General features: G+C 36.0%; 1 protein-coding gene across 2 annotated transcripts; it reads right to left on the bottom strand.

Annotated features, from left to right (window-relative positions):
* Positions 1-9297: 9297 nt before the first annotated feature.
* Positions 9298-11854, bottom strand: LOC136070504 (uncharacterized). 2 transcript variants are annotated; one of them, XR_010631727.1, is made up of 5 exons: positions 10762-11846; positions 10518-10623; positions 10145-10284; positions 9823-9981; positions 9298-9736 (listed from the first exon to the last, which is right to left on the bottom strand). XR_010631727.1 is itself a non-coding variant. In XM_065780515.1 (5 exons), exons 1-5 carry the CDS (start codon positions 10818-10820, stop codon positions 9575-9577), a joined length of 585 nt encoding a protein of 194 aa, XP_065636587.1. In that variant the 5' UTR covers positions 10821-11854; the 3' UTR covers positions 9298-9574. The 2 variants fall into 2 exon arrangements, 1 of the variants encoding a protein (XP_065636587.1); XM_065780515.1 differs by having other exon boundaries at positions 10145-10243; positions 10762-11854.
* Positions 11855-11878: the final 24 nt, after the last annotated feature.

The following is an 11878-nucleotide window of genomic DNA, read 5'->3' as shown; positions in this document are numbered from 1 at the left end:
CACCGATAACAGTAAGAGTCAGCTAAGAGGACAATTATAGGTTACCCAACACTTGAGTTTTGTATGCAATACACAGCTTAGACAACTATAGACTACATAATGCTTGAGCATGAAAGTGCATACTGGACCATCTTTGGTTTGTACACACTGAGCATAATAGCCCTTGGGATGACATTTCACATTATATTCACAAGCACTTTCAATTTTCACACTAAAACATTACAAAATAAATTCAATTCAATTAAGAAAAACTTTTAATCATCCTAAAGGCAGAATTCTCATATACCCAGATGGCAAAGCACCAGGTAGCCCAAAAATAAAAATACCTCAAAAAGTTCTATAGTTTTTCACATGCCCAGAATCCCAAAACTCAAAACCCCTCTAAGCAATTCATCGTATACAAGCTAATACCATTAGTTACAAATGAACCCAGATGCTAAAAATTAGTTTTACGTATTTTTAGTCCAAAACAAAAGGCAAAATAGAGCCCGAGAAGACAAAAAACAGAAATACAAAGTACCCAAAAAAAAAAAAAAAAACCTGTTGAGCTCGTCGTAAATCAGTCCCTTGATGGCCATGGCCATGAGAAGAGGATTATTGTGGTCAGACTCAGAGCCATCGTATTCACACTTGATGTTTTGACAAAAATCTCACCATAGAATTAGAAATCCCATGTCAAAAGGCCATACCGTGCAATTGTGAGCATGTAGATTGAGAAAGTAATTACTTTTCTTTTCTTATCAAACCGTGCGTTATAGATAACCCAAATTACCAAAAACCACCATGTTTAACATGTATTGGCACAATAAAATTTTGTGGATGAAAATATAATTTCAAATGGGGACAAGGTTTTTCTAATTCTCCCCACAACTTCTTCATATCTATAACTCATGTTAAATTTCGTTCAAATCGATTTATTATTGAGAAATGATGTGTTTACAATATTTTTACAATATTTTTCCAATAACAACTAACCACCTGTGATTTGTTGTAAAATTGTTATAAACGTAGCATATCTCTTTATTATTTAGTTAATAAACTTATTTTTTTTATGTATAATTTGAGATTATAAAATTTAAATTTTAAATATTTGATTTATAATATAGCATCAATCTTTGAACTTCTTGAAACACCAACCAAGGTCCAAACCCAATAGTACTGAGCCTTTTTTCATTAAAAAAATAATAATAAAATAAAAATACTACTGAGCCTTTTTTTTATTTTCTTATCACATGATTTTTTGTTGTTGACATCAATATTTTATTGTTCGTGGATTTAAATTGTTATGGTTTTTGTTTGGTGCTTTGTTTCATGTAATCTATCTTCTTTAATTAAAAGCAAAATTTGCTATTAAACATGAAATTGGATGCAAGAGAAAAAGAAGGATCTAAAAATATTCTTATATCCATCAATCCAAATTTGCTTGACTGTGAACGCTCGCTACAAGCTTAATTATTTTCAAGTGGCTGCGGAGAAGAGAGTCGTTCTAGAAGCCTATTAGCAGCATCTCTTGGCGCTCGTCTTTACTTGGGTCTCGAGCTCCACCTGCTTGATATTTTCAAACAATCGTGGTCAAGTAGATGTTTTGTTTTTTCTTTCACTTGGATTGCAATCTCTACATGCTTTATCTTTCTTCAAGCGATTAGATCAACTAATCAAGTAGATCTTCTGGTGTTCGTCCTCATCACTTGGATCATGAGCACCACCATGTAAATTACTCGTCTAACTAGCTTGCTCCTTCGACATCACTGGCATGTCCAACAGCTAATCTAGACTTTGGTTTTGCACTTGCCCTTGGTATACTCATGTGGTGATTTGATTTGATTTTTTTTTTTCCTTTTTTTTTTTGGTCGTCTACTTTGGGTCATGGACTAGTTGAGGTGACTAAGTGTTGGTACCTCGTCACCTTGTCAATCATCCACTTAGGGTCGTGGACTAATTGAGGTGACTAAATTTTGGTACCTTGTCACCTTTTTGGTCGTCCGTTTTGGGTCGTAGACTTGTTGAGGTGACTGAGTTTTGGTGCCTTATCACCTTTTTGGTCGTCTACTAGTAGCCAACGCTAGACCCCCTGGCTCTGCCCCTGGGTATCTTTCACCCAAATCAAACAATCTCTTACATTAATAACTTCCTTAGCCATGAGATGTGCAGCCATGTTGCACTGTCTGCGTACATGGGAATAGCTCCACGAATTGAAAGCAATCAGCCCACGTTTTGCTCCTTCCACAATTTTCTGGATTGAGCATGGACCTGGATTAACTCCTCCAACAGCCACCACTACTGTTAGTGCATCATTTTCCATGTCAATATCCTTGAGGTCTAAATCCCTTGCCAACTGAATTCCCTCCTTCATAGCCAACACTTCAACCTCCAAAGCTCCAACGGGAAAAGGCACTTTTTTGCTCATTGCCCCCCTTAACAAGCCTTTCTCATCTCTGATAACTGCTCCCACCCCACAACACCCCACACTTGCAAACACTGCTCCATCCACATTTGCCTTATACCTCCCCAGTCTTGGAGGTCTCCATTGGCTGCAGACCGAGGCCATTCCAATTTGACTTGTGATTTGAGCTTCTTGCACTTCTTGCCCCAACTCATGCGCTTCTTTGGCAATTCTCCTTGCATGTACCCTCGAGCTTAAAGCTATTCCTATTTTTCCAAATAAGCCAAGCCATAATGGCGAACAAGTCCCAATCCAGATCCACCTTCCTATCTTTTAGCATTCCAAACCACATCCACAAAATCCCTAATAGGCTGATTTGGCACCAGCAACCCCAGTTTAGCTTCCTTCCACAAAATCCTTACAAACCTCCATTACGTTGTTGTCATTGCTAACCTCTGCTGTTGATGGTGGCTTATATATGGAAAGCACTAGAAACAGTTGTTAATTAATGTACTAATAAGATATCTTAATTTCTTAATATCCATAAATTTTGTTGAGCGACTCTATAAACCGATCGAGGTTCTGTCTACATTGATCGAACTTCAACAAAAACAAACCTATAGTTTTGAAACATATACTTCCTTAAATTGTTAATTCTCTTCATGTAAATTTTGAAGCATTATTTATCTCGTGCCCTAGTTAGGGTAGCAAAATCAATCCAAACTAATTTACCCATCCAAACCTACCCAATTATTAATTGGTTCAAATGAGTATTGAACCAATTAAACTCCATTAACATAAATATTAATTGAATCTTAACTATGTATTCAATTAGACCCAACTAATATCATGTAGTTTCAAAAATATGGACTAATTTAAGAGAATAAGATCAATTGTGTAAATTTGTGATTACATTTTTAATGATAAAAGCACAATCATTAGTGACATGTGGCGGCCAACTTTTTTTTTTTTCAGCAATTGAAATGAACTAATTAATTTTTACTATGTGGAATTATGTCATTATGTGTCTAAATCAAGTTAAATATGGACACGTCAATTCGTAGAAGCATACAGAACACATGACAAAATATGAAATAAGGCTTTTGTAACCAACAATAGGATAGCAAGGTTTTTAACTATGTATCAAACATAACTAATAAACCATAGTTAACTTATGCTACTGTATGTATGAGCATAGTCATAATAGTGAGCCTAAATAGAAAACTATAACACACCCCAAAAAAACAAAAATGAGCATCCTCAACCCATCATCTGGATGTCACACTCAATCGTCTCCAACTGAAATGACACCTCGACAAATGGGTCATGTAAAGGCTTGAGCAAGGTGGCGTGCAATACACCTTCTGTGGTACACGTGCTTACATGGTTGAAGACTTACTAATTAATCTCCATCTACGAAGTTACAAAGACAAATACAACATGTCTCCATGTTATAGGAAACATGGGACACATCGTGAAAAACGATTGTGCGAACCCCCACACCAACCCTAGTACGTCGATATCGATGTGACACATACATCATCAACGTAACAAGCATAAGAATGCAAGCAATGATGACAAATGTGGCATCGAAATACTTACGCCAAATACACAAAGTTCATGCCCGAAAGGATGTGCAATAACAACATCATCCCTAACATCATCCATGACAGAATCTCTGCAAAAGGAATATTAATATTTCATTCCAACTTGTGTACATGATATGAGACAATTTTATTAATTAAGGACCAACCTAACATCAACATTAAACTTAATTAATGTCAACAAATTCTTAAATAGAAACATCATCTTAATTTGTTTTTATGGGGAAACAACAATTGATTATTCTTATGTAATTTTCCTCTAATGTTTTATCCATTCTCTGGATAGACACAAAAACTTATGACAGGTGTGGTTTCTGTGGGGGAAGTGAGTCTTTAGCTCGCATACTATGGAACTGCAAAATAGCAATGGAGGTTTGGAAGGAAGCTGAACTGGGGTTGCCCCCCGTTTCTATATAAGAATTTGTTAACATCAATTAAGTTTAATGTTGATTAGGCACGTCCTAAATTAATGAAATTGACTCATATCATGGACACAAGTCTGAATGAAATATTAATATTCTTTTTGCAGAGATTCTGTCATGGATAATGTCCTTATTGCACAACCTTTCGAGCGTGATCTTCGCATATTTGGTGTTTGGCATAAATATTTCAATGCCACATTTGTAATCATTGCGTGCATTCTTATGCTTGTTACGTTGATGATATATGTGTCACATCGATATTGACGTACTAGGATTGGTGTGGGGGTTCGCACAATCATTTTCCACGATGTGTCCCATGTTTCCTGTAACATGGAGACATCTTTGCAACTTCGTTGATGGAGATCAATTAGCAAGTCTTCAACCATGTAAGCACGTGTACCACCGAAGGTGTATTGCACGCCACTTGGCTCAAACCCCTACATGCCCCATTTGTCGAGGCGTCATTTCAGTTGGAGACGATTGAGTGTGACATCCAAATGATGGGACGAGTATGCTCAGTTTTCTTTTTGTTATTTTTTTTTTTTTTTTGGTGTGTTATAGTTTTCTATGTAGGCACACTATTATGACTATGCTCATACATACACACTCAATCGTCTCCAACTGAAATGACACCTCGACAAATGGGTCATGTAAAGGCTTGAGCCAGGTAACGTGCAATACACCTTCAGTGGTACACGTGCTTACATGGTTGAAGACTTGCTAATTCATCTCCATCAACGAAGTTACAAAGACAAATACAACATGTCTCCATGTTATAGGGAACATGGGACACATCGTAAAAAACGATTGTGCGAACCCCCACACAAACCCTAGTACGTCGATATCAATGTGACACATATATCATCAACGTAACAAGCATAAGAATGCAAGCAATGATGACAAATATGGCATCGAAATAATTACGCCAAACACTAAATATGCGAAGATCATGCTCGAAAGGATGTGCAATAACGACATCATCCCTAACATCATCCACGACAGAATCTCTGCAAAAAGAATATTAATATTTTATTCAGACTTGTGTACATGATATAAGATAATTTCAATAATTAAGAACCAGCCAAATCAACATTAAACTTAATTGATGTTAACAAATTCCTAGATAGAAATAGGGGCGACAACCCCTGTTCAGCTTCCTTCCAAACCTCCATTGCTATTTTGCAGTTCCATAGGATGCGAGCTAAAGACTCACAGCCCCACAAAAACCACACCTGTCATAAGTTTTTGTGTCTATCCAAAGAATGGATAAAACATTAGAGGAAAATTACATAAGAACAATCAACTGCTGTTTCCCCATAAAAACAAATTAAGATGATGTTTCTATTTAAGAATTTCTTGACATTAATTAAGTTTAATGTTGATGTTAGGTTGGTCCTTAATTAATGAAATTGTCTCATATCATGTACACAAAGTCTGAATGAAATATTAATATTCTTTTTGCAGAGATTTTGTCATGGATAATGTCAGGAATAATGTCATTATTGCAAATCCTTTCGAGCGTTATCTTCGCATATTTGGTGTTTGGCATAAGTATTTTGATGCCACATTTGTCATCATTACTTGCATTCTTATGCTTGTTATGTTGATGATATATGTGTCAAATCGATATCGACGTACTAGGATTGGTGTGGGGCTTCGCACAATCATTTTTCACGATGTGTCCCATGTTTCCTATAACATGGAGACATGTTGTATTTGTCTTTGCAATTTCGTTGATGGAGATCAATTAGCAAGTCTTCAACCATGTAAGCACGTGTACCACCGAAGGTGTATTGCACGCCACTTGGCTCAAGCCCCTACATGCCCCACTTGTCGAGGCATCATTTCAGTTGGAAACGATTGAGTGTGACATCCAGATGATGGGACAAGGAAGCTCAGTTTTTTTTTTTTTTTTCCTTGCTGTGTTACAGTTTCCTATGTAGGCTCACCATTATCACTATGCTCATACATACACACTCAATCGTCTCCAACTAAAATGACACCTCAACAAATGAGGCATGTAAGGGCTTGAGCCAGGTGGCGTGCAATACACCTTCTGTGGTACACGTGCTTACGTGGTTGAAGACTCACTAATTGATCTACATCAATGAAGTTACAAAGACAAATACAACATGTCTCCATGTTATAGGGAACAAGGGAAACATCGTGAAAAACGATTGTGCGAGAACCCCCACACTAACCCTAGTACGTCGATATCGATTTGACACATATATCATCAACGTAACAAGCATAAGAATGCAAGCAATGATGACAAATGTGGCATCGAAATACTTACGCCAAACACCAAATATGCGATGATCATGCTCGAAAGGATGTGCAATAACGACATCATCCCTAACATCATCCATGACAGAATCTTTGCAAAAAGAATATTAATATTTCATTCAGACTTGTGCAAATGATATGAGACAATTTCATTAATTAAGGACCAGCCTAATCAACATTAAACTTAATTGATGTTAACAAATTCTTAGATAGAAACAGGGGCGGCAACCCCAGTTCAGCTTCCTTCCAAACCTCCATTGCTATTTTGCTGTTCAAACCCCCCACAGAAATCACACCTGTCATAAGTTTTTGTGTCTATCCAAAGAATGGATAAAACATTAGAGGAAAATTACATTAGAACAATCAACTGTTGTTTCCCCATAAAAACAAATTAAGATAATGTTTCTATTTAAGAATTTCTTGACATTAATTAAGTTTAATGTTGATGTTAGGTTGGTCCTTAATTAATGAAATTGTCTCATATCATGTACACAAGTCTGAATGAAATATTAATATTCTTTTTGCAAAGATTTTATCATGGATAATATCAGGGACAATGTCATTATTGCACAACCTTTCAAGCGTGACCTTCACATATTTGGTGTTTGGCATAAGTATTTCGATGCCACATTTGTCATCATTGCTTGCATTCTTATGCTTGTGACGTTGATGATATATGTGTCACATCGATATCGACGTACTAAGGTTGATGTGGGGGTTCGCACAATCATTTTTCACGATGTGTCCCATGTTTCCTATAACATGGAGACATGTTGTATTTGTCTTTGTAACTTCGTTGATGGAGATCAATTAACAAGTCTTCATCCATGTAAGCACGTGTACCACCGAAGGTGTATTGCACGCCATTTGGCTCAAGCCCCTACATGCCCCACTTGTCGAGGCATCATTTCAGTTTGAGACGATTGAGTGTGACATCCAGATAATGAGACAAGGATGCTTAGTTTTTTTTTTTTTTTTTTTTTTGCTGTGTTACAGTTTTCAACGTAGGCTCACTATTATGACTATGCTCATACATACACACTCAATCGTCTCCAACTGAAATGACACCTCGACAAATGGGGCACGTAAGGGCTTGAGCCAGGTGGCGTGCAATACACCTTCGGTGGTCCACGTGCTTACATGGTTGAAGACTTGCTAACTGATCTCCATCAAAGAAGTTACAAGGACAAATACAACATGTCTCCATGTTATAGGAAACATAGGACACATTGTGAAAAACGATTATGCGAACCCCCACACCAACCCTAATACGTCGATATCGATGTGACACATATAACATCAACGTAACAAGCATAAGAATGCAAGCAATGATGACAAATGTGGCATCGAAATACTTACGTCAAACACCAAATATGCGAAGATCATGCTCAAAAGGATGTGCAATAACGACATCCCTAACATCATCCATGACAGAATCTCTGCAAAAAGAATATTAATATTTCATTCCGACTTGTGTACATGATATGAGACAATTTCATTAATTAAGGAGCAACCTAACATCAACATTAGACTTAATTAATGTCAACAAATTCTTAAATAGAAACATCATCTTAATTTGTTTTTATGGGGAAACAACAATTGATTGTTCTTATGTAATTTTCCTGTAATGTTTTATCCATTCTTTGGATAGACACAAAAACTTATGACAAGTGTGGTTTCTGTGGGGGTTGTGAGTTTTTAGCTCGCATCCTATGGAACTCCAAAATAACAATGGAGGTTTGGAAGGAAGCTGAACTAGGGTTGCCCCCCCCCCCCCCTNCAACCCCCCCCCCCCCCCCAAATCAAACAAGTTGCTATTGCTGCAAAGTTTCAAAAAGGTAGGAAATACACTCTGTTTTAAAGTCATGAAACAGGGGAGTTTCACTCCACCTCCCTTAGCTCTCTGAAGTTTTGAATTTAAAGTGTCTAGAGGAAATCCTTACAAGTTTTTAAGATGTGTTTAAAGTCACATCATTTCCAAAGGTGTTTTGTAACTTTTGTTTGCTCTAACCAAAGTCATCTATAGCCAAGGTTCATTTTGACGTTTTTGCATTTATAATTCAAAATCATGAACACAATTTCAGCTATGTGTTTTGTACACTTGTTTCCTTGTGATGGTGTGGTGAATTGTCAGTGTGAACCATTGCTTCAACTCTTCCTTAGCTCTCTCAATGATATTTGGTGCTTTTACATCTTTTTCTTCTTAAAGAAGAAGGAAAAAAAAAAAAAAAAAAAAGAGGATGAAACTCAAATTTTCACTCCCAATTTTACATACATGAAATTCAATTTCTATTAGATTCTCATTTCACAGCATAAACAAATATAAACTCAAAAGCATTTTCTATCCCATGAACTCAATGAAGCTTTGAGCAAGTATATACTGGCCACGGCTTGTGTCTAGTGCAATAGTGCGCTAGACACGTTGGGATACGGACACATATCCGCATTCCAATGCAGCTGACTAATAGATTCAAACCTTAAGGATATGAATTCAATCAACAATGGTTTAAAAGTTAAAACCCATAAATTATTTACCATAGAGTGAATTGCTTTCCATTAGAATCTCATAGTTTCACAAGGATTCAACACTAGGAAATTGGTGAAAACAAAACAGAATCCAAAGAAGAACTAGCACTAGCAGTTGCTTAAAAATGACCATACATGAAAGTGAACAGTTTTACACAAAACCCAAATCACTCTCATCGACTAGGACCTCAAATGAAACTCATTTTACACAATACCCATCACCAAGATCACATATTTGAAGAGATTAAACAGCAAATTTCTTAGTTATTCTCATAAACTAAATAACCCAAAAAGGAAAAGAACTCTTCATGGGAATGAATGTATAATATGAAGACCAAAGTGATAGTCAATGATTACATACCTTCTGGAGTCACTGTTGGCTCTAGCTTTGGCTCAGTCTGGCAAATATATATGACTTGTATCGTTGTTTTATGTGTGTTATCTAATAACATAGAGGAAAGTCCATCATTGATAGCCTTGAGATCCACAGGAAATAGTTCAATATTTCTGACTTTCTGCAATGAAAAAAAAAAAAAATCCGTTCAGGGGTAAAATTTCAGTTTCATTGAAGCTTGTTTGAATTTTGTAATGCACATCATACCTCCTGTGTGATGAAATATAACTGAAAGGATATCTTCTCAAAATGATGGAAAGCACCATCAGCAATGGAAGGTGATATAATGTGTCTCATGGATCCCCACAACGTTGAACCTAAATGTGTGAGAAAAGCATCACGCGCAACTGTGTAGTTTTGGAACTCCTACCCATGAGGAAAAATAAATAAATGATGATAGAAATTCATATATCTGATTGAAAAGGCAGAATCATCACAAGAAAAAAAATCTAAACATATTGATAAGCCTTACAAATCTCACAAGGAATATATCAAAGTAATTCCCTCAAAGACAGACCAACAAGCATACCTCATAAGTATCATTGAACAAATTCCAACTCTCCATTCGCTTTAACGCCTCTATGGCCTTTCTCTTATGACTTTCATCATATTCATCACCTTCAAAAGACTAGAGCACATTTTTCAAATCCCGCATTCTCTCATCAAGTTCTTGATTCATAATATTGAAATGTATGATTCACAAGCCATATTTCAAAAGAATAAGAAAGAAAACAGTCATGTCACACCATAATTGTTATATTCAAGCACTACAAACACTATATCAAGAAGTATACTAAAAAGCATTTGGATCACCAAGCTGTCAAACCTGCAATGTTTTGACAGCTTGTGTGTGTGTGGGTTCATGCCCCCCTAAACCATTCTATCTCAAAGAACAAGACTACCTTCACAGAGAGCAAGCTTAGTCTTTCTTCCCTTGCAATGCTTAAAAGCAAAAAGCTCATATATGTCAATCTCTGCCAGAAGAATATCAATGGCCTGGTGTTCTTTCTGTAATATTTACATGCACAATCAAAAGAATGAGATTGTGGAAGTCTCACAATTCATGTAAAGTACTGATGTGAAATGCAAGAACAAAAAAATCTTAACATTAATGATTAATTCTTTTATTCACCAAAAAGATCATACATCACCAAATATGGAAAACTTTTCCTGAATAGCGTCTTGTAAGCGATCCTCAGCCTCATCTTCAGAAATTTCTACATACCACAAGAAAAGCCAAAATTAATTACAAATAAAGAACTTGTGCAAAGAGCAAAAAATGCATTATCCAACTATGCACTAAGGTCAATGCTTAAGAAGTCTGCATAATGTACCCCCCAACTCCTGATTGATTGAAATGATTTTAAGGGATCCACAAAGCAGTCAAAAAACAATGTGAAACATAACTTCACAATATAGCATCTTATTGTGTAGCTATACTAAACACCATTCCAACAGAATAACAGCATGCACAGTAAATATGAAAGTACCTAACAATGCTCCATAAGGTTTCTGCAATGTGGTGAAACACCATTTATTTTGCATGGAAAATACATACAAGAAAACAACCCAATATGATCATGGCCACATATAAGCCAACATAAACTAAAATGTCCAAGTGATTGAAAGAGTGCAAAGAAAATTTATTTTAATTTAGGTTTATTTAAGAGGAATCCTCACTCTAAAGTATGTTTGGTTGCCAAGAAACCTAGGGAATTAAAGAAAGAAGAAAATTCAAATATTGCTATCTTCTGTCTTCTCCCCCAACATGAAAAGATTTTACAATTGTTGCAGCAATTAACTATCAATCCCCTTCTTCTCAGACCAAAACATTCAAAAGCTCATCTTCTACTATGCAACGCTTCAAAAAGAAGAATTTCAAAATTTCAAAAAGAAAAGATAAGAAAAAAGCCCAAAATATTTACTTCCAAACCCAGGAAAACGAAATATACACAGAAAGTCCCTACTCCCTTTTCTCTTAACCCCAATGAAATTAAAATAAAAACACGAAAAACCCCATGTTTCAAAATCAATTTTCCTAGATTTTCCCTCGTTTTCTTAGAAGATAATGGACATTTAAATATTAAAAAAAAATTAAAAATTAAAAAAAGACCAAAAACAGAGAAAAGGTATCAGATTAACTGAAAAAACAAAAACGAAAAAGAAAAAGAAGAAGAAAACCCCCATCTCTTTCTAGCTTTACTCAAGAGGATGGGGTAAAACCCAACAACAGTAACAACAACAACAACAACAACAACAACAA

This window comes from Quercus suber, unplaced genomic scaffold (genome assembly GCF_002906115.3).
Source record: "Quercus suber isolate HL8 unplaced genomic scaffold, Cork oak 2.0 scaffold_238, whole genome shotgun sequence".
NCBI lineage: Eukaryota > Viridiplantae > Streptophyta > Magnoliopsida > Fagales > Fagaceae > Quercus > Quercus suber.
The sequence above is the reverse complement of the archived record's forward strand: the minus strand, read 5'-3'. Positions and strand labels throughout refer to the sequence as shown.